At 49.8% G+C, this 26,882-nt stretch overlaps 6 protein-coding genes across 6 annotated transcripts; 2 read left to right on the top strand and 4 right to left on the bottom strand.

Annotated features, from left to right (window-relative positions):
* Positions 1 to 145: 145 nt before the first annotated feature.
* prp8 (U4/U6-U5 snRNP complex subunit PRP8) lies at positions 146 to 7,259 on the bottom strand (the record flags this gene model as incomplete). The annotated part of the gene is made up of 2 exons (XM_033559054.2): positions 146 to 2,621; positions 2,677 to 7,259. The coding sequence occupies 2 exons, from the start codon at positions 7,257 to 7,259 to the stop codon at positions 146 to 148; spliced, it is 7,059 nt and encodes a 2,352-aa protein (XP_033414945.2).
* Positions 7,260 to 7,488: 229 nt separating this feature from the next.
* ALT_4554 (60S ribosomal eL34 domain-containing protein) lies at positions 7,489 to 8,519 on the top strand (the record flags this gene model as incomplete). Its single annotated transcript, XM_033559055.1, has 4 exons — positions 7,489 to 7,541; positions 7,591 to 7,770; positions 8,024 to 8,147; positions 8,328 to 8,519. 4 exons carry the CDS (start codon positions 7,489 to 7,491, stop codon positions 8,517 to 8,519), a joined length of 549 nt encoding a protein of 182 aa, XP_033414946.1.
* Positions 8,520 to 12,671: 4,152 nt separating this feature from the next.
* Positions 12,672 to 13,735, bottom strand: ALT_4553 (forkhead box transcription factor; the record flags this gene model as incomplete). The annotated part of the gene is made up of 2 exons (XM_033559056.1): positions 12,672 to 13,166; positions 13,256 to 13,735. The coding sequence occupies 2 exons, from the start codon at positions 13,733 to 13,735 to the stop codon at positions 12,672 to 12,674; spliced, it is 975 nt and encodes a 324-aa protein (XP_033414947.1).
* Positions 13,736 to 15,788: 2,053 nt separating this feature from the next.
* ALT_4552 (splicing factor cactin) lies at positions 15,789 to 17,613 on the bottom strand (the record flags this gene model as incomplete). Its single annotated transcript, XM_089599770.1, has 3 exons — positions 15,789 to 16,502; positions 16,561 to 17,037; positions 17,098 to 17,613. The coding sequence occupies 3 exons, from the start codon at positions 17,611 to 17,613 to the stop codon at positions 15,789 to 15,791; spliced, it is 1,707 nt and encodes a 568-aa protein (XP_089456108.1).
* Positions 17,614 to 18,381: 768 nt separating this feature from the next.
* Positions 18,382 to 19,605, top strand: ALT_4551 (uncharacterized protein; the record flags this gene model as incomplete). The annotated part of the gene is made up of 2 exons (XM_033559058.1): positions 18,382 to 18,780; positions 18,835 to 19,605. The coding sequence occupies 2 exons, from the start codon at positions 18,382 to 18,384 to the stop codon at positions 19,603 to 19,605; spliced, it is 1,170 nt and encodes a 389-aa protein (XP_033414949.1).
* A 277-nt stretch (positions 19,606 to 19,882) lies between these two features.
* On the bottom strand, positions 19,883 to 24,137 carry ALT_4550 (WD repeat protein; the record flags this gene model as incomplete). The annotated part of the gene is made up of 2 exons (XM_033559059.2): positions 19,883 to 23,717; positions 23,893 to 24,137. 2 exons carry the CDS (start codon positions 24,135 to 24,137, stop codon positions 19,883 to 19,885), a joined length of 4,080 nt encoding a protein of 1,359 aa, XP_033414950.2.
* Positions 24,138 to 26,882: the final 2,745 nt, after the last annotated feature.

The raw sequence follows: 26,882 nt of genomic DNA, 5'->3' as shown, positions 1-26,882 counted from the left end.
TGTCGCCCTAGAAAAACAGATCAATGGAGAAAGCAAGCACTTCGGTCATGCTTGTGAAGGATTGCAGGAAGGGAAAAACGCCTAGAGATCAGGGACAATAAGACAATATAGAAAGAGTAAAAGGGAATCCAACACCAGACTTGCTTTAAGCGAAATTATCGGAACGATCAACCCAAATGTCCTCGAGTTCAGCAAAGTTCTGGAAGTGCAAAGGACGATGTTGGTCGTCATAAAATCTCAAAGGTGTATCAATCTTGACATAGACAGGTCGCTTTTCGACGCTGCCGAAAGAGCTTCCCATGAAGCTATAGTTCCACACGTTATCATCAGGGACCAGGAAGTATCCACGAATCTTGTCGCTGAGCAGCAGTTGGCATTTCTGACCCATGCTGGTCGAGAACCCTTGTGGTTGGTCAGATGTGGTGTCTTTGTTCTCAGCTCCCCACTTGTAACCCTGGGGCGTCAGCCCCCATGCTGCAAGGGAAACAGCTCCAGGGGTGAATGACACTGTCATAGTGACGGTCTTCTTGTCCCACGAGGGGTGAGCATTCATCAACCGCGCATGCTGAGTCACATCCATAGCAGTCATGTAATGTGGCTCGTTGCCAGAGATCGTGTGGATGATACCGAGAGGCTCAAGCCCGTTCAGATACTCATGCTGTGGCAACTGTTGAGGCAACTGAACATCTCGAGTATTTCCAACTTGCGGAATCATGACGATGGTTCGAATCTCCTTCACTTGGTCGTTATCGGGAGGAGAGCTACCATAGAGATACCCAGCAACCTGCACTCGAAGATCGGCAATGGTGATGAAGCGACGAAGGATGTTCTTGGGCATGACATAAGTGTATCCTTCCTCGGAAACATCATCTGACGAAATGTAGATATTATTGGCTCTCGTGCGAAGATTCGATGTCGCAATTGCCCGTGTACGCCATTCGGTCTTCGAAGCAAACGACTGCTGTTCGTACTGGGACGTGGTCGTGACGATGATTTCTTCACCGCGAACATTCTGCGTCTTCGTCGTGACAGCTGTGAGCTGTTTCGCTTCCTCCTGCTGCTTCTCAATTTCTGCGGCCTGCTGCCGCTGAAGTGACGGCGCACTAATCTCCATACCAAGAATAATGTCTCGGACTTCGCTGCTCGTCAAACTCTGCACGTTCACGTTGTTCTTCTTTCCATAATCGTTCAGAATCAGGTCACGAAGTTGGACTTCAACCTTGATCCAATCCTCGTCCGATAGCGTAGGCCAGATGTGATGCTCCTGTGTAATTACCGTCTTATCGGGTCTCAAGATGATCTTGGCCTTGTCGATATTGACGTGCAGGGCTCGCAGAATAAGAATCAGTCGAGAGAAGGCGGTATACGGAGAGATGGACTTGAGCCATTCATCGTAGAGGTTAAAGAGTACCATTTGTGGTTCGGTTGCCCGCAGAATCATATCTGCCAGCTTCTCAACCTTCATGGCAGCCTGGAACGGCAGCTGGAGCTCAGAGGCACGGATGGAGATGTTGGGGAAGTCGAGCAGATGGACTTCAAGGGGATCCAGAAGACCTTTCCGAGTGACAATGAGCTGCTTAGGCTGTTCTTCCACAGGAAGAGACCGAATGAGTGCTGCAACTTCTTCGGCTGTCTTCCACTTCGCCAATTGGCCAAGACGCTTCTGACCAGCCCAAACACTAGTGTGAATAATCTTCAGAAACAATTGACCAGTCCGAGGGTTGAAGATGAAGATGGCACCGTTGATGGGCTTTGTGGTCAAGTTGCCTTCGAAGGTCTTGTGAATAGTGACACGGTAGACATTAGTGTCGTCAATGAACAGTTGAATCTGCGGACTGAACAGCTCGGAGTAATTCTGAGAGTTGAGGAACTCCTGGTTGCTTTCAGACGCATACAACTGCAGACCCTTTCTAATACGCTCTCTTAGTACATACAAGGCAGGGTTTGCCTTCATGATCTTGGCCATCGCCTGCTGGATCAGAGTCTTCAGGCCCGGGAAGTACTGTCCGTACGCCGAGTAGAGGTTGTATGCAAGATCAATGCCGATCATGAGACCAGTGGCGGAAGGATAGATACTCATGCTATCAGTAGTGTAGTCGAGGTACTTGGCGCGAACATATCTCTCGATATCGTGAGAATCGTAGTCGCCGTATCTCAACTGCACATCAAGCCAGAACTTGTTGGTCGTGGTCGGCTCGTAGACGTCTTTGGTGTCGAACAAAATGGAAGGTCTAGTCACGTTCCACTTGTTTGTTGCGAAGAGTAGGATGTCTGCGCACGAACTGTTCATCTTGTAAGACTTACGTGGGTGGATAGTCTCCTTCTGGACAGCTTCGATGCCCAGCTGCTCGAGTTCCTGATCAAACACCTGGCACAAGTCCATGACAACGGACTCGTGGATTTTCTGCCACAAGTGCGCACGGAAGATCTGAATCAAGGAAATTTTCAAAGTAGGGATCTTGCCGTGCAAAAAGATACCTGTAAGATCAAGTTGCACCTGGAAACCGACATAGACGTTGGCACGGTTGATGGTTGGGGACCACCATAGGGTGAATCGACGGTTAGGAATCTGGTTCAAACCAGAACGCTGAGCATTGGTAAGCTTCTTAAACTTCATCGACCTGAAATATTCGTTAGCAAAATGTTAACAATATAAAAGAAGGAGGGTGGTCCAACTCTTCAAATCCACTTGCTCTCTCCCAGAAGAGACCCTCCCAAGATGGAAAAGCAGTGGCCTTGAACAAGGTGTGCTCGAGAATAGTCTCAACACCACCAAGTGCTTGGATGACATCTGTGCGGTAAGCGTTCAAGTTCCAGAGTTTACCGTCATGACGTTGACTTGTCCACCAGAATGGATTGCTCTTCATCAGCTGGTACTGCTTGAACTCAGCTCTGAGACGGAAACCTTTATCGAAGCTGAGTGTGCTTCGATCCTTTTGGAAAAGAGTGTTGATACGAGGGAGACCGCGATCCCAGCTATCTTCCAAGTCCTCCAAAGTCAGGCGGCGATTCTGCTGCTGAGCTTCCATCCGCTTCTGAGAGTATTCCATCCAGACTCGCTGAGAGTCGATGAATTCGGCCTCCCATGGAATGATGTATCGGAAGATGTTAGGAATGAGGGTCTCCTCGTCATGTGACATACCCGCTCGGAAGTGAGTAATGCCGGTGTCTGTCTGCTTCGACCACCGCTTGTCACTGGCGGGAATCAAAATATGAGAACCCGAAATCATGCCCAGACCACCCAATTCCTTTGGCGTGTAGAAGACCGCAGGAGGGAAACGCGAGGGCATCTTGGAGTTCAGACCAATCTTAACGCGAGTCTGAATCTTGGTCTCACATTTGACAATCGTGTCCAAGAGATTGACGGTGGAGACAGCAGCTTCACGATAGTACGTAAAGAGCGCGATAAGAGCGGTGTTCCACTTGTTGGCAATCTTGGTGAAAGTGGTTGACCCCGAGGACATGAGGATTTGCCGGATTCGGTTGTTGAATTTCTGGATGTCCTCCTCCGTTACTTGCAAGAAAGCATGGGCTGTGCGCTCCTTGGTGGCGTTGTCTACCAGAGACCACACACTGTCCTTGACCGAGAACTCCTCATTCTGATTGCGAATCTTTGGCAGAATACGGACCTCAAATCCACACATGGAGAACAGTAGGTTCGGGTTGTCCTTGCTGTACACGCTAGCAAAGGTATCATCCCATTCAATCGTCGTAATTGACCGCGGCAGACGGTTCTTCAAATCCCAGAAGGCAGCGCGACCAAGGTTAACATCGTGTCGCATTAGGCGCATACGGCAATCACGCGGCCAGCACTTCTTGTTCTTATATCCAATAACGTTCTCGAAGTTAGGATCAGGGTTCTCTGTAAGGAAGCGCTGAATAAGATCCCTAGACTCGTCGGCGGTGAATCTGAAGAATACCCAGATCTTGTCGACATAGCGAGTGTACAAACGAATGGGATGTCTTGCCTCAGTGGCACGGTCTCTGAATTGCAAGAAGTCGTTGGGACTCTGCGGCGGACCTGCCATCTCACTGGCTCTTTGCAAACCAAGGAGCAGCAGATCAATCATAAGACCATAATACTGGAAGACGAAACCAGAGAACTGCAGACCCCTGATCAATCCGTAGCTGTTGGTATGGTTCATATCCTTGTAGCTCAGCTGCACATTGTTCTTCGAAGTGATGTAATCAGCCAAATTGTGATCCATGATCAAACGTAGCAGACGATTCAAAAGAGTAAGATCAATCTTCTCATAGACCTTGGATAACTCCGTTTCGATCATGACATTCGTCTCGCCATCGGCAGTTTCCCAGACGTTGGACAAATTATTGATTCCCTGGGCCCACTTGTAGGTCAGCAGCGGAGGGACTTCAGAATCCGAAGGTTTAATCCAAGCTGGGAAGAGATGGCGCTGCTCTGCCTGATACCAAAGGTATTGGTCCAGGTAGGCGTCCGTGATCTTCTCGATCGGCTCGACATCATAGACAGGGTTGATATTGTTGTAGTTGTCGTTCATATCGATTCCAACTTCCTTGAACGCTCTCTGAGTGAGCAGGAATCTCTTGATCCGGGCCAGCGTGGTTCCAGGAGAGTCGTATGCCTGTTCAATGAGAGCAAGTTCTTCTCGCTGGCTCTGGTTCAGTCTACCCTTCACAGAGTAGGCCTCGCGGAGGCGCTCGAGGGCGAGAATAAGAATCTTGGTGTCATGCTTGTAGGAGACACTCGGGAACGGAATGGGTGAGAACTTGCGAGACTCGAGCCAGTGCACCATGGTTGTGTAAATCGCCACCGCTTCTTCCGAAGATACGTAAGGACCATCCTTCAAGTAATTGTGCTGTCTCTCCTGCTCGGCCTTGAGCCAAAGTCGAGTTAGTCGACCAAGATTCTTCTTGGCAACAGTCTTATCCACGGTGGCACCGCGGCGGATACGTTCACGATTATAGTGTGCGACAGATATCCACCAATCGGCCTTGCTCTTCACATATCGCAAGATAATATTCTCGATAGGTGCTGGGAGCCCCGGTACCTTCCAGGGAATATTACTCTTCCAGCATCGCCAAGCTTCAGACAGATGCTGCAGAACTGTGTTGACTTTGTTCTGTTTGATACCTTCAGGCATCATGTCCATCAGATCCGCCATGACAGAAGCTCGCAGTTCAAGATCGAAGTGCGACTCGACACGCTGCTTGGTAACTGTCTTTGCAACCCCCTTGCTATGACGACCCTCAAACTGACGAGAAAGCAAGTTTCCAAGCCATCTCTCAAGAAGAGGAATGATACCGCGCATGAAAAACAGCCAAACACGCCAAGCAGGGGCCCAAAAACCGCAACCAGGACCTTTGCCCACAGGGCCAGAGTTGAACCGGTAGTAGATCAAATGCTTCAGGTCCTTGCAGGAACGGATTTGATGCATCAACTTGTACTTGTAACGATACATACCAGTCAATTGCCCAACATGGTTGAAAGCGTACAGAATGCCATCGGCCAATTGAAAAGCATCGATGTTACCCAGACGGTATTGAACTTGCGCATCGACGATTAACTTCGTAAGGCGCAGAATCTCACGCATCAAGTGAAAAGCGTTACCGAAGCGGGACTTCTTTCGCTCCTTAGTGGTCAATGTCTTAACAGGCTTCAAATTGAAGTTGTAGTCGAGATGCAGATAAGTCAGGTTCTTCCGGTGAATCAAGAGGTTGAGCATGTTGAAACCTTGGCGGCAAACCTGGAGACCAGCTTCAACCCAGTCGATTGTCGTCTGCTGGAAGAACTTGGTAGATTTCAGAGTCTTCAACAGATTTTGCTTGTTCTGGGCCTTGGGCTTCTTCTTGTGCAACTCATTGAGCACATACGTCTTGAGAAGCTTCTGATACGACACTCGGACCTTCACGGGCTGGCCCTGGGGGCAATGCTCCAGGTACCACTGTTTGACGAGTGGCACGTCCTGCGCGCGCACCATCTTCCCTGATCTCTTATTGAACGGATGAGGAGCCCACCACAGTGCGATGGCTGAGGCAGTATCAGGTGTGTACAGTTCCTCGTCAGCGAAGAAGGGCTTCACCTCCGGTGGGAGTTCAAAAAGATCGTCCTCATTGTTTCCGGGCCCAAAGATCTCATCCTCATGGCTGACTGTAATGTTCTTGGGGGCGACAGAGCGCGACGAGATGGGATTAATGACAGGGTCGAAGTAGAAAGCAGGAAGGTTAGGGTCAGCTCGGACGTAGACGACTTGAGGATGAGAATACCAGGAAACTTTCACGCTTCTCGGCAGAGTGTTATATAAGAAAGGGAAAGCGACTCTGTACTCCGTCCGAATGGGTGCTCGGAAGATGATGCGGTCGATCGCATTGAATTCACTGAAATCCTCGTCATTGGGGTCGATGTCCTTGTACAAAGGCTCAAACCGTGGGCCACCTGGGATGGCAACATTCAATGCCTTTGCCGTAAGGAAACTGTTGAGATCAAACATGTGAAAGTAATTCTGGTCGACCACATCACTGAGTAACTGATGACTTAACCGGTAGAGAGTTGCCATCTGGGGAAGAGTCAAGTTCCAGCTTTTGTAGCTTGGTCCATTGACATGGGGGGTATCAAGTAGCGGTCGGTGATCGTAGAACCACTCGTACACTGGGGCATCTTCGGATTCGTCGAGCTCCATCTGGACCGGCTCCAAGGGCTCGACGTCTTCGATATTCTCTGACCAAGATAGGGGAGGTTCCTCGTCATCGAAAGGGGGAAAGCGCATCCGCTTGAAATGTCTGCGGTCACTCTTTTCTCGCCGCATACACACCCACATTGTAGCCCACTGAGCATGGAAAACCGGTTCGATGACCCTCGGGGTCTCGTTCACGAGCGTAAGGCAACCATTCACATGGTACAGCACCTTGACCTCACGAGCCGATTCCCAAGGCATGGGCATGTTCTCCAGCAGCTTCAGCACGGCGTGAGGCATGAACTTGAGCGCGCCGAGATAGCTGCGCTTCTCATTGCTGAACTTCTTCTGCGATACGTCGCCGATATCTCTGACAATCTTCCGCAAGTGCTCTGGAGGCATGTCCGCCTTCTGTGTCTCAACGAACCCGCCTTTCCTCTTCTCTCCAAACCGATTGCGCTGCGTCCGCAGCCATTCGTTCTTCTTCTGAGCAAACTTTGCGACATTCGGATCCGCTGGGGGCTGGTATCCTGGCGGCGGCGGCGCCAAAGGCATGGAAGGAGGGGCTGCACCCCATCCGGGGGGAGGGGGAGGAGGCAACGACGCCATGGTGATGGCGATTAATGAAAGAAAAACGCTTTCGACTTAAGCCGACTCTGATAATGGAGCAAAGTCGCGTCAAACCACGTTGAGAAAAATCATCAAACTCAAGACGAAAGCACCGACGGGACTTCACAAAAACTGATGGTTATAAAGATATATTCGCGTCGGAAGGATAAAATGATAGCCCCGAAGAGAAAATCCCAACTCCCGAACAATCCCCTTCTCACAACGGTTGATGGAAGACGCTGTTCTGGCTCCTTTCTTGGTGATGGGCAAGCTTGAACAGAGGTGGCGGCTCTCCGCGGGAAGACGCTAGTCCATTTTGGTGTTAGCGCAGGCTCGCCAAATTTGCGCTAGCGCGGCCTTCCAGGGCTCCGAGCGAAACCCACACAAATCCAGATGACTTTGAGAATTCTACGAGGACAACGACGACAACCGACGACGCCGCCGCCAATCTCTTGATCACCGTTTCAGAGGTTCAAGGACAATCAAAATGGCGAACAACAGATTGCAATACGTGAGTTTTTATACTGGAATATATTTTTACTTCGATGAAATGCTGATTCCCTTTTTTCCTACAGCGGAGACGGAACCCGTACGTTTGAAATTCCCTCCCAGAAGTTCACAATCCTATGCCCTCTGCGTCGCCTTCATCATCGGCGTTGTTCGCTTTAAATTCAGTGACATAGCGCATGATATTTGGCGCGACGAGACACAACAGTTCCGAGGTTGCCCTTGAAAGCACGATATTGATAGGTTTTGTTCTACAGGTACAACACGCGGTCCAACAAGGTCCGCATCATCAAGACTCCTGGCGGCGAGCTCCGTTACCTCCACATCAAGAAGAAGGGCACTGCTCCCAAGTGCGGTGACTGCGGCATCAAGCTCCCCGGCGTGAGTGCTCCCGAGTGAAATTCTGGCTAGGAAGTGGTCTTCTGTGCGCTTTTTTGGGTGTCCTTCGATCGTCGTACTGTCGAGTCACGAGAGGACAAGTTCGGGAACGGAAAGCGCACATTTGATTGCCTCTTGCCAATTGATAGGAAGATGAGCAGGATCACTGATTACAATGCTTAGATTCCCGCCCTCCGCCCCCGTGAATACTCCCAGATCTCCCGGCCCAAGAAGACCGTCAGCCGTGCCTACGGTGGTTCTCGCTGCGCCGGTTGCGTCAAGGACCGTATCGTCCGTGCTTTCCTGATTGAGGAGCAGAAGATCGTCAAGAAGGTCCTCAAGGAGTCTCAGGAGAAGGCCGCTGGCAAGCGCTAAACGGATTACGTTTTGTTCTCGGTGTTGGTCTTTTTTAAAGTGGGAAGCGAATGATATGGAAAAATCCAGCCGAGTACGGTTCTCTTAGAGATAAAAGATGAACAGACACGGCTAGCATGCGAACCTTGTATGGTCGTGGCTATCAATGAAATTTCATTTTCACCATGAGTTATCAGCTCTCCCTGTCACTGTGTTGATCTGTCCAGAGGGAATACACGAGAGATCCAGCGATGAAATAATGATCACGCTCATCAGAGAACCATTTCACTCTGTCCGGATTCGTAGCTTTCCACTTCTGCAGGCCGACCTCGTTTGAATATAACGTAGTTGCGATTACTCGTTGGTCATTAAGAAACCGTTTCCTTTACCTTACGACTCTCAAGTCATCTGTTCAGGGTTCAGATAAGATTTTCGATGGTCATGCTTGAATAGTCATGGCAGGTTGCCAGCGTCTTCCGATGTGGTGGAGCCTGAATCGTCAGGCATCAATTGCTGTTGAAAAGTATGCTGGAGCAAGATGCAACGTACTTGCAATTTCTACTCAAAGGAGAAGAAGACTTCATGGACCCAGTCAAAATATTGAATATTGTCTGAAAAAAAAATTAAATTTACACAGCAATGACATTTAGAAAAAGCATAGGTGTGTGGAAACGAGAGTCGGGCACGATAATATATTTCCAGAAGAGGGTGGCTGCCCGTACATGTACTAGGAGTACCGCCGTGCTACATCGGCAAAACGCGAAAGGAAGGACCAGATTCTTCACGGCAGAAGTAACAATACCCTTCTCAGAGAGCGCACAGATGGAAGAATGATGTCGATGTCGGAGCTCCCTCCTCGTGATCAATAATACAAGTCTACCCATTACTATCACAATTCGGCAAGGCAACTATCAACCTGGTAGATTGCTCTTTTTCATCCTATCAATCCGTAAGAATATGAAACTATATACGGGATGTGGATCATATCGTACATATACATGCATCCTTGAATCCATCACTAAACAAATCCCGTCGATGTATTTTTGGCAATATCCCTTTTTTATCCACATCAAAGTGTCCTCAGTTACCGAGACCGGGTGAATCCTGGTCGGTTATTAGGACGGCATGCAGCGAGCTAGTACATAGCTGAGGGTCTAACAAGGTGTTCCACGGTTGTGAAATCGACTGCTGTGGTGTAGATCTTGGGGGATCTGGCTGGAGCCCCGTCAGCATGAGTCTCAGTCATGCATCTATCGTTTGAGGCTTTACGCCTCCACTAATCGGCATTTCTAAGGATTTATTTCGGACAGAAAAAAGAAGCTGTGCTGTAAGTCCGCCGTCCGTGGGACCTACTCCGTAGTACTCTAACAGCAGATAGAGTTCTGTCACTGAAGGCTGATCGACAGAGGAATGTCACCTGTCAATTATGTAACCAGCCATGGAAAGATCACACATGTATACCTTTTCGTCTCAGACACATATGCACATTGCTGTACAGATTACACTGCTGTAGGCTTCCTATGGAAACGGTGTGGATGTCACTCAGCTATCAGCCCCTTCTTCTCGCGCTCCAGGTACCCGCGATTCTCGTGAGAACCTTGTCTTGGGTACGAGACCGGTCGTCAACCGGACTGGTGATGGTTGAAACCAGCTATACATGCCTGCTGATGCCCCGAGGGATCTATAATAGCATCCACATAAGCAGATCCCCGTGCAGGATGTAGAAAGAAGGTCATATGCTCGGGGGATGGCGGAAATGGGGTTGCGTCCCCGATTGACCTGTAAACATTAGCAACAATTCTCTGCAACTGCAAAAGGGGTGAGAAATAACTACGCACCGAATATAACCTAGTCTAGAGGCTGATACGGGGTCTGCTATTTCGGAAATGAATCCCTGCTGTGACAACCCCGGGCGTTTAAGATCCGGTGAGGACAGGCGGAAAGGGAATTCAGGCAACCCGGTCATAATTGTGAAGGCAACGGGCTAGTCCGAAGTGGAATCATGTTCTATTCTTTGATGAACATCATGCACCATGAGGAATATCCCATAAGCCCCAGTAACGTAAAGCAGGGAAAACAATAATAAACCACATGATGCACAACAAAGAAAGAGACGAAGACAGCGGTCTCCTTTACTCTTTTCACCTTGGATCTCCGATCATGGCGCTAAGCCATGATGCTAGTTCATGGAGAAGTAGAAGTCATCAAGCAATTAAGAGTCGATCACCATACGGAGTATGCAGCCAGCCAACAGAAGGGTGATGAGAAAGCGGCGTTTTGATCATTATCCGTTTCTGTAGTTGTAGGACAATGGCTGGGCTAGGGCTGTAACTCGGCCCCTTAGACTACGTCCAGGTAGCTTAGAGTCCGGAGCGGGCCGCTATTTTTATAGACAATGTTCTTTTGGCTTTTCTTTAAAGCTTTGAAAGCATGAAGTAAGTGATTACTCATGGACATATGGATCGATTCACTTTGCTGAGTTTGACAGTGGAGTCCATGTCGCAAGTTCCTGCAGGAAAAAGCAGTCCAACTCACAGATAAGTAGAGGGATACTGTAATTACTTGAGGAGGAGCGTGTCATCATACCTGAGACCTTGATTCTCATTGTCAGATGTTAATGACCTTGATCAGCGACCCACGCCAGGGATCTGACGTGGATGCTCATCTCAACCTCCTTTATCCGGTACAATCCACGCCAGAAGAAAAACGGACATTGTACTCGAACCATCGAATAACAGAGCACACGAGAAATGAAACCCGTCGAATCAAGTCCTGAGCCACACAGAATCCACAGCGGCCACTCCGTCTGGCGCTGTCATTGCGCGCCATTAGGCTTGGCTGCATTACAGTGGCAGATTGACATCCACGAAGTCGACTGAGATAGTGAGAGTAAGGAGCTACATCCCAGTTCGGATCGGATGTGACAGGCTGACAGCATTTACATACATGAGACGGCAGACTCCTAACATCTAACATATGTAGACTCTATCTCTCTCTCTCTCTGGATACCTGTCGGTTAGGCATTTGTATGGTACTTTTGATAGCCTTCTAGCAGAGTTTAATTTTCTGCGCTAAAACGCCAATGGTAGGTGCTTAGAGCATTAGGGTCATCTAGCGCGCTGGAGATATTCGGTTTTCTGGAGAGATGACTCGCCAGCTCTCCATGTCGCTTCGATCAGACGAACAAGATGACAACGCAGTCTCTTCTCGTCTCGTCTGTCTCCGGCGTAATGAGGGATCGTCCAACTGTCAATCGACACCACCGCCCCAGGGACCTTTACTTACACATTCCACATACACCATACATACAACATGCACACACCCTTGAAGACGCCGCCTTAGCTCCCTGTCATAATCAACGAGATGCCTTGCGTAGGTAATCACAAGGCAGAAACACCACCAGTCCCCGACTGTCTGGCTGAAAAATGAGCTCGAGGTCGGCTGAATCTTCCGCCGAATGGATCGTTTCGGATCGTTTCTGCCTCGTCCTATCTGCATGTATTATGTCGGCATGTTTTTGTGTTCTGACTCGTGTAGATGAACGATCTATACGGAGTACGGAGGGCATCGGGCAGCATCCTCCGTCCTCAATGACGCGAGTCCTACGACAAACTGACATGGATGCTGAGAGTCTGTTCGGAACTGGCATTACCCTATCATTATCATCACCATCATCGTCGCGTCAGAGTCTGCAACTATGTCCACATGATCGACGTTAAATAGAGAGACAAATCAAATCAGTCTGGAGAGGTAATAAGACAAGGACGTAACAAATACAAAATCTTCGACGCCCCGCCAGGAACTTTTTTTGCTGTTACTAAGCCAAAAATGAAAAGAGATGAGCAAAAAGCAAAAAGCATCGACATGAATTCATGAACAAATGCTGGCTGGGACTGAAAATAATCAGCTACAGTACAAGTTTAGTTTATGCAAGTCAATTATCAGAGCACTAGCCCTGGTGTCTCGAAAATCTGTTTGACTGCGGCCCACTCTTTCCTCTCAATACTCCAGAAATTGTCATACACTGAGATGAAGATCTGATGAGGGTTCCGGGCCGGTCCACCAGCCATCATTATTAACTGTTGGTAATCAATGGGGAGCGAATAGACTCCACAGCAACCTCCAATCCCGCTTTCATATGCAAAACAATACTCGTCGCTAGGCCCCGCCATGTCATAGAACATAGGGGTACAGGGAGGGGGCCTCCGTGCAGCCAATAACGCTACCCAAATTGTACTGTTCCGCTGACGGTCGATGCATCAGCGTGGCCGGACCGGACGCACGGGTTGGTGACACTGTCGCCACAGAAGTAGCTGCGCGAAGGTACGGAGGGCGATTCACCATCTGTGACGGTAGCTGCTGCTGCAGCTGCAGAGGGGCGGGATGCAGATACAGTCGTTCCCTTTGTGCAGCGTCCTGCTGGTCTCCTGTCGTCAAAAACATCTGGCCGCGATACTTGGCTGCAATCTTGTTCGCCTTCCCTCCTTTGGCCCCAGATCGTTGGCGCTGGGGAGCCGGCGGATCCGAGCCCAAAGGCCTCTTATGATTCGCTTGCTTCCTGTACCGGGTAGTCGACTGGATGCCTTTCCTGTATGCCTCGTCCGTGAGGCGCCAGTAGTTCACGGCCTTTTTACCATTGGGAGATTCTACCCTCACGGCTTCAAACCCCTGCGAGCCATGTCAGATCTTAGCACGCATCTCCAACAGAGATCAAAACAAAGAAAAGGTAAACCATGGAGATCTGTGGGATTACATACCGCATTCATTGAGAGATTGTGCCGGATACTGTTCTGCCATCCCTTTGAGCGTTGATCTCTCCCTTTGCTTGTATTTTGCTCGAACCAGCTGTAGATCTCTTGAAGTGTACGCTTCCTGTCAGGAGCGGTCTTCAGAGCTTCCGCGATTAAATGAGAATAGGGAAGGTCTGTGGGGCCACTGTCATCTGGAAGTGAATTCTTTTCTGCGTCATTGCGCTCGATTTCTCTCTCAACTTCTGTTCTCTCCCGATTGACATGCGAAGACGTAGCTGACCTTGTTTCAGGAGACGGTGTGGTATGCATAGTCTCAGACTGTTGTGGAAAGTGTTCAGCGGCTGGTGAAGGCGTAAGGTAGATCTGAGAATCCGGGCCATTGCGACCGTCGCCCTCTACTCCATGAACCCAGTCCGACGAACTTTCAGTCGCACGAGCGTATCCCAATGGAATTTCTGCATGGTCCGGTCTGGAGTAGGGCGCCATCGCAAGAGACGTCCCTTCATCACAGTATGGAAATAGATAAAGATTTCCATCTTTTGGAGCTTCCAGCGGCGAAGTAGAAGCACTGAGGGGATAAACCTGGGTCGTACTGAGCGCCCATGGGTCAGGAAAAGTGAGTGCTGTCTCCAGGGTATCTGGGCTGCTTGAACTTGAATTCACCCACACTATCGAGCAGGGATTGGAATTATCAGGATTCTCTGCTAAAGAGCCATCAGACGAGGGGGATGATGATTGCGACAGGTTTGAAGAGTAATGACGATAAGCTCCCTGGTCAGAGTAGTTTGCGGGTAAATTGTAGGAGGGAATGGAGTGAACCATATTGTCTGCTCTCAAGGACAAACTAATGTCAATCACAGGCTGTTTTGAAACTCCACACAACCTGGTTGAACTGACATCAGAGGATAATATCCGCAGAGAAGAGATAATAGTAATAGAGTTTAATAAGGTGTAAGACTGGCTCACGAGAGAGAGAAAGATCAAGCGCACTGATGAGGGGATGGCCCCGTTAGATACAGGGAAGAGTAGACCAGAATTATGGAGAGTAAATGCGAAAATAAAGAGATAGAAGCCAGAAAGAGCCCCAGAAATTGACAGGTATTCCAAAGACAAAGAAAAAAGAAAAAGAAAAAGAAAAAAGAAAGAAAAAGCGGGACCACTGAGCAAGAGAGACGATGCACCAGGTCATTCAAGGTGAACTATCATGAGGTAAAAGCGTAGAGTGCCAGCTCATACCTAAACTTGACGTCCTTCCTTCTTGTCGCCTTTTCTGCTGCGGACTACCCGACAGATTCATGCACACCTGGCCCCAACGAACAAGGGGGAAAGTGTATGAGACGTAGGGGGACTAGTTTTTGGCCGTCATGCGTCTTGAGTGTGGTAGACTCATACAGTGGTTGTGCTTCAATCCATTGCTTCTACAGGAAATGCTTTCCCAGGCTCTGGAACAGGGATCCAGTGTCGGGACGCAACTGATGACCCTCCATGACTGTGGAGAGACTGGATCTGGTACTACAGAGGGCTGCAACGGGTCAATTAGTGAGCTTTTTACAAGCTAGGCCGACCGGGATTAGCTTAGAGCTCGCGGATAGCGGACGCCTGCAGAGAGTCTTGCTATGGTCCATTATATAGTATATGGAACAACCCGAAAATGGAACTATGAGAGCACGGTAAAAGAAAAAGAAAGAGATACAGGACACAGGCCTTTCTGGAATCGATATTGTCACAGGGTCTTGAGGAACCCAAAGTGCTTCTCTTTCAATCCATCCTGCAGATACTCAAGCAAATCCCCTGTTCCCCGTCCAGCCGGAAGCCGTCAAACGGCCTGCAGGTGGCATAAGGTGTCACATAGCCGCCGCTTCACCACAACCCTCTCAGTTTCAATTCGGTGGCGACGATCCGAAATGCGATAAGGTGCCAAGGATGCGTTGCAGGCTCCCACGTGATTTCATCAACATCGCTCAAAGTGAAAAAATACTCACGCATCTTAAGCGTTGCCCCCAAAAGGAGGAAAGGGAAGAAGAAGTGCAATACTTGAAAGGGGTTGCAGATGAGGTGGATTCAAGCATCAGATAGTGATCTCCCGCACGTGGAACCTCTCATATGCGAGTGCGATCATAGAACCGGAGTCAGACCCTAGTTGACATCTCCGCAAGGCAAGGTAAGTTCGTATGACACGTCTTAGCCCTTTCCCTAAGGCACCTTAAAGTCACCGTGGTCGGCCGTCCTGAGATCCAGTGAAGAAGCGGACGGTTAGTATTTCCCGACCAATCATAGAACAGGATTGTCTCTCGCGGCACATTGCCCTGAACCGAAATATTCGCTAGTATGGAATCTGCCTGATCCGAGGTACGTAGTTATTGGGACATTGAAAGCACTCGAGTGACCACACCCAGACCGCCCAAGAGATATAATCGGTGAGATCGTTCGATCGGTAAGCCGGCGTTGACGCTTCACTTCCTGTAGTAGATCTATAACAAATTAGTATCTCTGTCCTGACAAGCAACTGCGACCCAAGTTAGGAAATTGGGCGGAAAGCTTACTCGCTTGAACTGAAAATGAAGTTGTAGAATTCCCTTCGGATGTCAGTACTAGTAAGTGCAATAGGAGGGGCCCCAGGACATACCTTGTCAAACGTGCTTTTAAATCCTCTCTCTCTCTTGGCGCTATAGTCCCACTCTTTGTCTACGATCCGAAATGCGATATCTTCGTACGGGGGTCCAGCCATGAATCGAATAAGGCACGTATCCTCTTCGCCAGCCGCGGCAAACGATTGTCCGCGTTTCCGTCCATGCTCGCGTTCAATGCGGTACGTAGGGGCTTTTGTTTTATCGATAAGATCGGGGTAGAAAATGTTGAACTTGTAGCCCTGGACAACTTTTGGTGGCGGATTGTCATGATCATAGTGCGTCTGGTTGTATTTATTCCACTCATACCCCATTTGCACCCGGTTGAAGTACCGCGGCTTGCGAGGTCGGTACTTGCTGGCCCACTGCGGTTGCGCACCCGTGCTGACAGATTCCTCGCCCGTAAAGATCTCCTCGTTTTCACTGACTCCTTTAGCAAGTTCTCTCTCGTAAAGAGCTTTCGTCGCTTGCGAGAAATCCTCATTGGGAATCGATGAGAAGCGGGTGGATGCTGTCGCAGCAGACATGTTCGTTGTCTGGCTTGCGGAAGCTGCAGAGGGTCTCTCCGTCTGCCGCTGACGAAGGGGAACAAAGCCCATCTTTAGAATCTTTTGTCGCTCGCGAGCCTTCAAGCGTAGTCAGCAACAAACTGGGACCACAGATACAAGAGCAAGGGCAACTTACGACTTGATCGAGAAAAGCCCCTTCATCCAATATTTCCGACCCTTTATCCTCTGGACGAATCTGGAGCAACGGTTCGGGATCTAGCTCACGGATTTCTTTCTCACTAAGCTGTTGACGTCGTTCCTGATAGGTCTGAATGATGGGCGCAAGAGGAGCGAGCTTCGTTCGGATAGATTCAGCCTCTTCATATTGTTGTTTGCGCAACCCTCTGACACGCTCATCGATCACGGCTTGGTAGACCTTCTTCACCTTAGCGCGAGCTTTCCACACCGTCAGGCTGCGCAAAAGTTCCTCCCAATAATCGGTGTCGATAGGCTCATTAGAGTCCAGCTTTTTCCTGACCTGCACCTCAAGGGTCTCGAGTTGCTCGTATGTTTTCGGGCTCAAGAGTCGGTTGATGTCGGCGGCAACGGAGCTGAGGGCACGTCCTTCGGGGGCAGTCGTTTTCTGGCGATCTCGACAGATAACCTTCATTGTCTGAATGGAGGCGCGAGATTAGTCTCGAGCGAACGAGAGCAAGACGCAAATAAGACTTACTTTCCAAAAATCCCTATTCTGTGAGTTCTTCTCTAAGCTCAGGAATGTATCGATATCCTTCTCCAAGTCAAGTAATTGACTCTGAGATAACCCTTCGAAAACGCCATCAGGGTCCACCAGATCCAGCTCTGAGTCCGCAATCTCATCGTCAAGAGGATTCCGCGTTGGATCAATAACTCGTAGAGTAACCGTAAGCCAATCTATTGGTTTCGCACGACCCTCTTTGACGCGGATCTCGGCCTTCTTTTTCGCTTGCTTGAGAACAAACATGTCCTCCTGCGCCACCCATTCACGCAATTGCTCGTTCTCCTGTAACTGATTGAGACGCACCTGGTCTCGCATGTTCCTTACCGGCGGCTGCGATGATCGACTGTTTCCATCCTCCCATTTTCTACCGTCCCGCTGTCGGTCTCTCTCGTCGTATTTGCGGTGATATTTCTGGGGCTGGCGCCACGATGAAGGGGAGCGAGAGCGGCTTCGCTTAGAGCCTGTTCTGTCAGGCAGTCGCGACGACATCCTCGTGGTTCGATCGCCTGGGATTGTTAAGGAGACTTTCAGTCGCAGCAGTTGTTTTTGTTGAACATCGCGATGGCCGTCACTTTGGAAGATCCGCGAATAGTCTGGAGAAGCTTCCGGGGTGGAAGGTTAACCGAGCGGCAGAGTTTCCGCAGTTCGGCACGTGCTCCGCTCCGCCATCACGTCGAATACAGCTGGGAGTGCTGCCTGGGATGATAATAGTCACTTACATCTACTCAGTAAGAGATTTTGATGATGACCTCGAAATGGAGGAGACTTCATCTTCCAAGGCAGGATGGGTTGCCTCCTCTTCTTTTAAGATACTCCAGAACACTAGATAGTTACGATGTTTACATGACTGACCTTTCCAATATCTGGACCGAGCATATGAGTCGCCAGGACATTCTCAACAGAGCTGATGAAGATGCTACTACGATTGACCCGAGCGAAGACCCAGAACAGTTCAAAGTGCTTCTTGGAAAGATAGGTGAAGCTCTAAGTGGCGAATCTGGCTGTACTGCATCGCTAGAAAATGGATTGCGAGACGATTCTATGAAATTGACAGTATCAACAAAGCTTCCTGCACCGTTGAGACCTTTAATATGGACTATTTACTTTTCAAAGGAACCGCAATCTTCTGCATCTCAGCATCTTATACTCCCATTACTTCGAGCAGAAGCCGGGTGGGAGTCGCGCCAGCGAACTCTCCTTGACCATCTTAGTAAGAAAGATTGGGTACTAGGAAAGCTTTTCGATAAGATCGAGAGCATGGGCATCGATTTGAGCACCATATTTCCTGGAATTGCTGGGCTGCGGAAAGCTCACGGGGATACGTTACTCTCCCACGCTGCCAATTACATCAAAGGAGTGGCGCCTTTTGTTGAACAAGAATGGCTTGACGAAGTCGCCCAATCGTCGCCTGATTCAGTTGTTGCTGCCAACCTTCTAGCGGAAGTGTCTGGATCCGGAGAGACCAGAGAGATAGAGAGACTCGGCCCACCCCCAGACAGCTGGTGGGTGAAGCTCTCAGCAACCAGAGCTAGCCCCAGAGCGCCTCCAAAGCGTGGAGAAGCCACAAACACCGCGGAGAAAAAGCCCACAAAGCCTGTTTCAAAAATGGACACGGACACAGACAACGATAATCTCGACGATGACGATGAGTTTGAGGTACGAGTGCAACCCTTAGGTATCCCTGTACTTGTTTTAATGCTATTGCATCAGCGACAAGAAACACCACCCAGGCTCAAAAAAGCCAAGGAACCTGAACGACAATCACCCGCTACCACCGCTACCACCACTGGAACCGACGGTGAGACAGATCATGAACATGGACCCACGAAACGAAGATCATCCTCGACACAGAAGCCTCCAGCAAAGAAATCAAAAGGACTGGGTATCATAGGCGGTAAAAAGAAGATCAAGGAGAAGTCTCCAACACCGCCACCGCCCTCTCCACCACGAGATCTCGCATCCCATGAGCACCACGAGGCAACGGACTCGGGTACCGACCACGATGCTCAGCCCTCACCATCTCCTGCTCGAACACCAACCACTCCCAAACCCAGCGCAAGTACAACCACTGCCCCGAAACCGCGCGGGCTAGGCGTCATCGGAGGCAAGAAGAAAGAACCACCACAACAACAAATTCCTCGGCCTTCCCTCTCCCCGGAATCGCAAGAAGCCGTCGCCGCAGAGCCCAAGCAAAAAGGAGCTGGCAAGCTGGGTATGATCGGAGGTAAAGCCCGCAAGACCACTGAGGTTCCCCCAGCTGCCTCCTCCCAGACTCGGGCCGAGACCGCGACACCGCCGCCTCCAGCAAAGTTCGAGAGCGACGAGGTTTCCCGACGAGTTGCTTTAAAGCGATCCCCTTCGCCAGTGAAACCACCGCCACAGGAGACGGAGCAGGAGCGCGCTGACCGCAAACGAGAGGAACTGAAAAGGCAGCTTGAGGCGAAGAGCAAGGCTCCGGCGAAGAAGAAAAGAAGATTCTAAGCTAGCTTTGGGGTTGCCTATAAGAGAATGTGTTGTGGATATTTCAAGGTACTTGTGGTTCTAGAGCGCTTTGGATCGCATTTTGGATATCATGTTCTGTTCAGCATTTGATCCGTCTATCTTCTTTCGCCGGAACCAAGACGCTGCGTCTAGTCATCTATCACGACCCCTTAGCCATCAAACCAATAACCTGAGTCCCACGAGTGAACATAATAGAAGTTCTCTATACTTGTATGCAGTAAGTCATGAAAACACAAGGGGTACACGCCAGATGTTGTCAGATGTTGACTCCGCTACTGCCCCCGATGCTCGCCCGCGACGGACCACTTCGTCGCTTGCCTTGCTCGCTCGGCGTCACCAATCGTACTTTCTTAGGTGACATCATGCCAGACGAGGACGCTGCCCCCGTCCCGGTGGACGCGGGTGAAACAGTGCTTCCGCCTGATGCGGCAACACCGAGCATACCACGGACCTTTTCGACCGCTTTACTCTCGCCTTTTGCCCACGGATCGCGTTTGACGAACCCCAATCCGGCTTTTCTGCTAGCAGCGTCTCGCTTTCTCGATTCGTCCTGCAAAACGGCGCGATTGAACTGACGGCGTGGTCCCGGTCCACAGTCGTGCATACAGCCAGGGGTTGCGCAACCCCCTTCACTGACGGAAGGGTCGCTCAACCACGTGGTAATACAAGCCATGTGGCCTCCGTGGCCGCAACCCTGACACCATGTCCAGAGACTGGAACCCATTGGTCGAGGAACGGTGTAATCACCCAGCCATGCACCATCCAAACGCTGCAGCTCAGAGGGAGGGATCTGCTCCGTCTTGAGTGATGATCGCGGTGAGGATAGCAAATGCGAGGTAGCTTCGGAGTGCTCTTCGGAGTCGGCGAAGGATGAGATCTGTTCTGTAATCCAGTAGGCCGGTGGGTCAACGCTCATGCAAATGGCACAAGGTTCTTGCGGGGTGTCGCATTGATAACAGCGACGGTTATCCTGTCTCGGGTTCTCGTATGGTCGCTTGCATGTGAAGCAGAACACATTTATGAAAGTATTTGTCTGGGCATACTCATACACCGCTGGATAGGATGGTACACACAGAAGTCGAAGCTCGGCAGCCTCCAGGTACATCGACTGGCGTACGAGGTGCTCATGGTAGGTTTTGAAGATGAGCTCACACTCCTCCCTTGGGAGAAGTTGCTCACATTCCTGGAAGAGTACGCGTAGTTTTTGAAGTAGGTGGGCGGCAGACTGTATGTCGACATGGGTGCTGCTGTGATTATACCTGATCGCTTCTTTCAGCAGTATCTCTGGCCCCCAAGGCTTGTTTCCGCTCAGGTCGGGGCTGAAAGGGATAACGACTTCGGAAAGGTCCTCCGTCGACTCAGGTATAGATCGAAAATCAGGTGCATTCTTGGCCAATGTTGAGCTGTCCTTAGGAATCTGCACGGGGCTAGACTCCGTTAGAAGTTGCGGAGGGCTCGAAGGACGTTCCAGATGAACACGGCTAGCATCAATAACACTTTCTTGAAAGACTCCGTCATCCTGAAGTGCCTGTTCGTTCAATATGGAGGTGTGAGCAAGCTCTGGATTCTCATGCTCGTGAGTATAGTCCTCAATGACAGATTCATCCGTTTCAGCAATCTTCGAGCTATCGTACAGTCTTGCCGCAGAGGAAAACGATGTAGCCAGTGATTTGGAAGGGTGTGAGCTTCCTGTAGATTCTGAGAACATCGGAAAGCTCTCCGAGGATTCATGTCGATGGAAAGACGGTGGCCTTGGGGGCTCGATATGGGACTCGAGCGATAGGACCTTCTTAGGAAAGAGCTTGTAATCACGAATCGCTGCCCTCTTGTCCTCCATTTTCTGGTCAAACTCGTCTTCTGACGCTCCTTTGACATAATCCGGGTGATTTCGAACACGCCAGTCGGCCTGACGATTAATGGCCCGCGGAGCTGATCTTTGGTCACTTTCCGGACTTTGAATGGCCGATGTTCCAACAAGGTCTCGTGGCGGGTTTTCGAACGAACCGAGAGAACTATCGCCTGCATCTGACTGGCGTTTTTCAAATTGCGGTATGGAATGGGGTTCGACATCTGACATTGACGACCAACCGTTTGAATTCATCGTGTTCATGGTGCCATGGTTAGAGCTCAAGACAGAGGGCGGTAAGGGCTCAATATCTGTAGCGTCATCGTTCAAAGAGGTCATTTGCGAGTGCGGACTACGCAGTGACTCGACGGGTGAGTCCGGTAAAGGTCTTGCGAGAGGTGTGGTGATGTTTGACGAGCTTTCAATTTCTGTTGTGGTATGCTTTGATGCATCTGTCTCCATTACCCCTCTGAACAAGCGGTTTTTCAATCTGTCAGTCCTCCTATCTTCCAGGGCGGGAGGTCGCTCGGCATGTTGCCCCTCTTTTGAGAGCTTTTTCTTGACATTGCGTGAGCCTCTTTCCGGGGCCTGTCGTTGCGCCCTGGCCCTGGATTCAAGCTCCTGAATAACAGCAAACTTGACTATCCTCCAAGTCTGAGCTAGCTTGGGCAGCGACACATCCTCTGCGCGCTCTGAATTTTGGGTCAACGAGTCCAACAAGGCGCGAAGTAAGTCAGCATGCTTGCGGCTATCTTCGGGAGCTTCGAGTAAGGGAGAATAGTGGCGAGCGAGGAATCGAAAGACCACAGGATCCGAAGTGGCTCCGGGAACGCTACCCACTACACCGAGCTGGCGTGGCCCAGGTGGAGGGATCTTGGATAGCGTCTCTCCCAACGGAAGGACGGAAGGATTTTCGGGAGCCCCCGGCGGAGTACTGCTCAACGATTTAGAAGGACGAGTGCTACTGGGCTTACCGGGTCGAGCGCGAATGGAGATAAACGAAGGTTCATCAAGGACGTCTTCCGTCGGACTCTGGCCCAAAGGTTCTCCACTACTGTGCTCCATCTCTAGACGATCTGTGAAGTCAGTGGCACTGAGACCCATTATACTTCGCCGAGCTCGTTTCTGAGCGAAAGCAAGCACCTCTCCATTAGGGCTCCAAGCGACGGCGCACGTGGGCCGCTGATGGATCACATGCGGAGCATAACGAATGTCGGTCTGTGTGAAAGCACCGGTTTCGCCTACTGTCCACAAAAGATCCTTGGAATGCCAGAGCAGGTCTGAAGCGTGAGCATCATACCGATCGAATTCCCGGAAGGGGATATGCGGTCGTCGAAGGTCCCAGAGGTGAACGCGTGGATCTTCTTTGTCGTACGACGTGACAACCTGGCAAGACTGCCAATCGCCGGATTCCTTATCTGTGGAAGGGGGGCGCCATCGCACATTGAGGACGGCCTGGGGTGTCCTGAACTGGAAAGTAGGCTTTTGTCTCCGCTCAGCAGTCGAGGAGAAGTCCCAGACTTTGACCTGCCTGTCTGTGCCGCCACTAACAACATGTTGTCCATCCGGGTGCCAATCTACTGAAAAACACGGTCTATCATGAGCAGTAATCCTCATTAAGGGAGCACTGTTTTTCCGCGAGTCCCACAGTTGAATCGCACCGCTATCCGTAGCAGTCGCAAACACGAAACGGTCGCTCGGTGACCATCTGATGTCACGGACGGCGTCGCTGTTGCCAATGTACTGTTCCTTACTCCCGCACATAGACACTCCACGCTCGGCGGACGCTGTCCGCAAGTCCCACATCCGGATGGTAGAATCCTGACTCCCCGACAGAAGTAACGCCGGAGCGTAAGGATTGAAAGCTAGCCGATGAACCTGACGGCTATGTCCTTGGAAGCGGCAAAATTCCAAGCCAGTTCGATTGAGATCATACACGACAATGCGACCATTAGCAACAGCGGTGGCGATGGTTCGGTCATAATTGCCATGTGACCATTTTACGTCCCTGACGGTCAGCTGGTCCTTGTGCCGCGCGGAAAGTCCACTCCCACCATGATGCGTGGAGGAGTAACTGATGATAGCATTGCGAAGATTGAATTCCTCAGACAGACTGTCGGGGGAGACGCGAATAGTCTTCAAGATTTCCTTCCCACCAATGACGGCGTGCGTCCGTTGCGGGGAGATGTCTAGGGCGGCTATGGGGATACCGGTCTTATGTGTAACAGTTTGAGATGCTCCAGGTCTAGAACTGACGTTAGTTCGATTGTTCCTAAGAGGCTTGAACTCAAGCTCTATGCCAGCGGTAGCCTAACAGGCGGTGGAGTAGTGAGAGTGAAGCCAAGCAAGGGAAGTAGGTGTGACAATGATAAAATTAGAATGATAGGAACCCAAACCGAAGAAGGAAAAGAAAGCCGTACAATGACTTGGACCTGGTTGAGCGGGGACCAGCAGACAGGTCTGCACGACCCGTTGAAGTGTGCGGGCTGGGGGGCCGAGACCCAGAGAAAAAAGGCTGGGCAAATCTTGCTAGAGCATTGGCCGCTCGATGGGAGTATTTTTGGCCTTGATGCACAGGCACAGGAGGAGGGGGAGGGGGAGGAGCTGGAGATTGATGTGAAGTAGAAGCGTTGCCACGAGTGGGCAGTCGAGTAAGATCGGTCATGGTGGATCAAATGATGCACGACTCAGCATCGAGACAAGGTTAGTCGATTAAGACTCATCCTGATCGAAGCTTCATCCTCGATCATTAGGTAGGTACCCAGCAATAGTCAGATGCACAGCAAAATGCTTACAAAGACTGTAGAACAGACACAGGATGATACAGAGTACGGAGGAGTTAGTCACTTGATGGTCAATAATGGCAGCAATCCATGGATTGTCTGGGGGTGGGGACAGAAAGGGGGAGGCGGAGCCACTGCAGTTGCAAAAAGGTGTGGAATTTGTGTATGCCTTCAAGGTAGAGGAAGCTGGGGATTGGACGTTGAAGGTTACATGTAGGTAGGCTTGGTGTTATTATTATTGGTTGGAACCAGACAGCGGATGACGGAGTAAATGCAGCTCCAAAGGAAACGGACAAGAAGGGGTACTTGGTTGGATGATGTTTGCAAGCTCGATAGAGAGGGGAATGGATGACAAGGAGTGAGGATGATGCCTATGATGGAAGATGCATTGATGGCAATGAAGTGAACAGGCCAATTGCAATGCTCCGCACTATGCTTCGATTGCTTGGCACACTGTCAAAGAATGGATCAATGTACCTCTGTAGACAAATTGCAACATTCTATCGATGTAATCAGATGGTAATGATCAATCTAGTACGGAGTACCTTAGCGTAATAGTCGCGAATGGATGGACGGAGGAAGATGAGGATCAAAAAAAGAGTGGCAAGGGCTCGTGATGTGCAGGCTTTTGGTGCGGGAATGATTAGCGTCCAGAGTGGGTTCATTTGTTTGCAGGCGGGAAGCAGCTAATCGATAGATAATCTGAGGCTTTTGAGCTCATGGAGCTGAGACTACCTAAGACTGTGAGACTAAATAATAATAGCAGCCACTCAGGTTGAGAATTCGTCGTACTAGAGGGAGTTTAGGCAGATCGAGTAGGCAAGGTACTACTAGTTAGCAGTCTGTCCAAGGCAAACACTGGTATGTCACCTGTCCAGCTGATAGATCATAAGCAGTTAGCGACCAGCAAGTTGGCAAGAGAACCCTTGGAATAATACCTCTTGTGCACGGTGTTTAGAAAGACAGGTGAAAAGGACTGCATATCAGCCCAGATCATGGGGCTGAAAAAATGCGTTGTCTTAAATCCTAGGTAGAGAGGTACTACTGTAGACATCTAGATGTATGCAAATCGAATATCAAAGCGTTGGATGCATGCATGCATGATAAGAGGCGGTCTGGAAGCTTTCTGCATCCATTGTCTCGAGACACATGGGCCTTATAGTTCACCAAACCAAAAGGTAAAAAAAATGATAATCCAGTTAAACTAAGTACTTGGTTCGAGCAAACTAACTATCTAGATCCGGGTTTCTTCTTAGTAATGACTGAGACTCGAGTCTTACCTGATGGTGTAGTGCTTTAAGCATTAAACATCCATGATGATGTGGTACATCCATGGGTACATACCAACCATGAGAGATGTTTTAGATCATCCGGACACTCGGGACTGAAGGGTGGGACAAACTATCTAATCTGGAAAAAGCAAATGACAAACGTCAAACGGCCTAACCAAGGCCTCATCTACGCAAACGAAAGAGCTCGGTTCGGATCTCAACATATTCCTCCTAGGTGTTAATTATGTACTTTGTGTTATCAGGTAGATCTGCAGATGGGTTATGACTTCCAAGACCAGGCATAGACTCCCGAAACGTTGTTTGTGATTGAATAGGTACACCACCCCTGAAAGCCTCAACCTGCTGTCAGCCACTTACGCAGAGTAATACCTCTCATACTCGAGGCGTTGAAATGCTCGGCTGCACGTCTCTCACTGGGAATATCACTTCAAACTAAGCGTCAAACGTCCAAGGTGCTAGACCAGCGTCATCAAATGTAGTTACTTCACATATGCGATTCAGACCAAGATGGAAAATGGAAGATCCAAAATGTAAGGTTGTTTTGGACTGTAGTCCAGCGTCCAGAGTACCCATAAGGCTGGCAATCAACGATCTTCAGCAAACAAAGCCGCATGTTTTGATTGCAGCTCGGACCCATTCATCGATCGAAGTAAGCAGTAAATATTTAGTACCTGTGGTATATCGAAGATCTCTCTTGACTCGTTCCACAACGATTTCCTTGCGCCTGCTGACCAGTCATCTTTGTGTCTCACCCTAGAGTCTAGAGCGTCCATCGTCTCCCGACAGGTTGGACTACGAGCACAGCTTGCGTTATGAAGCTCATCTCTGACATCCAATCTCTTCTATTCTACCCCATAATCACTCCTCCCCATCGGAAGGGTCTTTCTGCTCCATAAGCCAATCATAAGTTTCAGTGGAGCTGTTGGACTCCTGTAGGCTTTGGGCATGAAGCTCTGACCTTGTCTGTTCAATTTATAGAATCCCTTAGGAACCTTGCCAACTGGCGTCTCCGTGGACATTCATGCTTCCACCCTAGACAAACAATGACAGTAACGAGTTAGACACGATCCTTGATCCCGCGAAGTGGATTGAGAGAGAATAGTTTTGAGGGAAATCAAGATTCAACGAAACTCTCAGACCACAGGATCGATCAAAAGATAGGTGTTCGAAAGATACCTTAAGGTAGTCATCCGACCTAAGGAATACGTACACCTAAAAAATGGGCGGAGATGCATACCAAGGTAACCTAGAGTTGTTGCAGCTCACTGAATTTTCTCGATTTTGGTTGGAAGTTTCTGCTGGGTCGGAATGTTTTTTGGCATTATTTGTTATTTT

The sequence above is a fragment of the Aspergillus lentulus genome (genome assembly GCF_001445615.1).
Source record: "Aspergillus lentulus DNA, contig: Alt08, strain: IFM 54703, whole genome shotgun sequence".
Classification (NCBI taxonomy): domain Eukaryota; kingdom Fungi; phylum Ascomycota; class Eurotiomycetes; order Eurotiales; family Aspergillaceae; genus Aspergillus; species Aspergillus lentulus.
The sequence above is the reverse complement of the archived record's forward strand: the minus strand, read 5'-3'. Positions and strand labels throughout refer to the sequence as shown.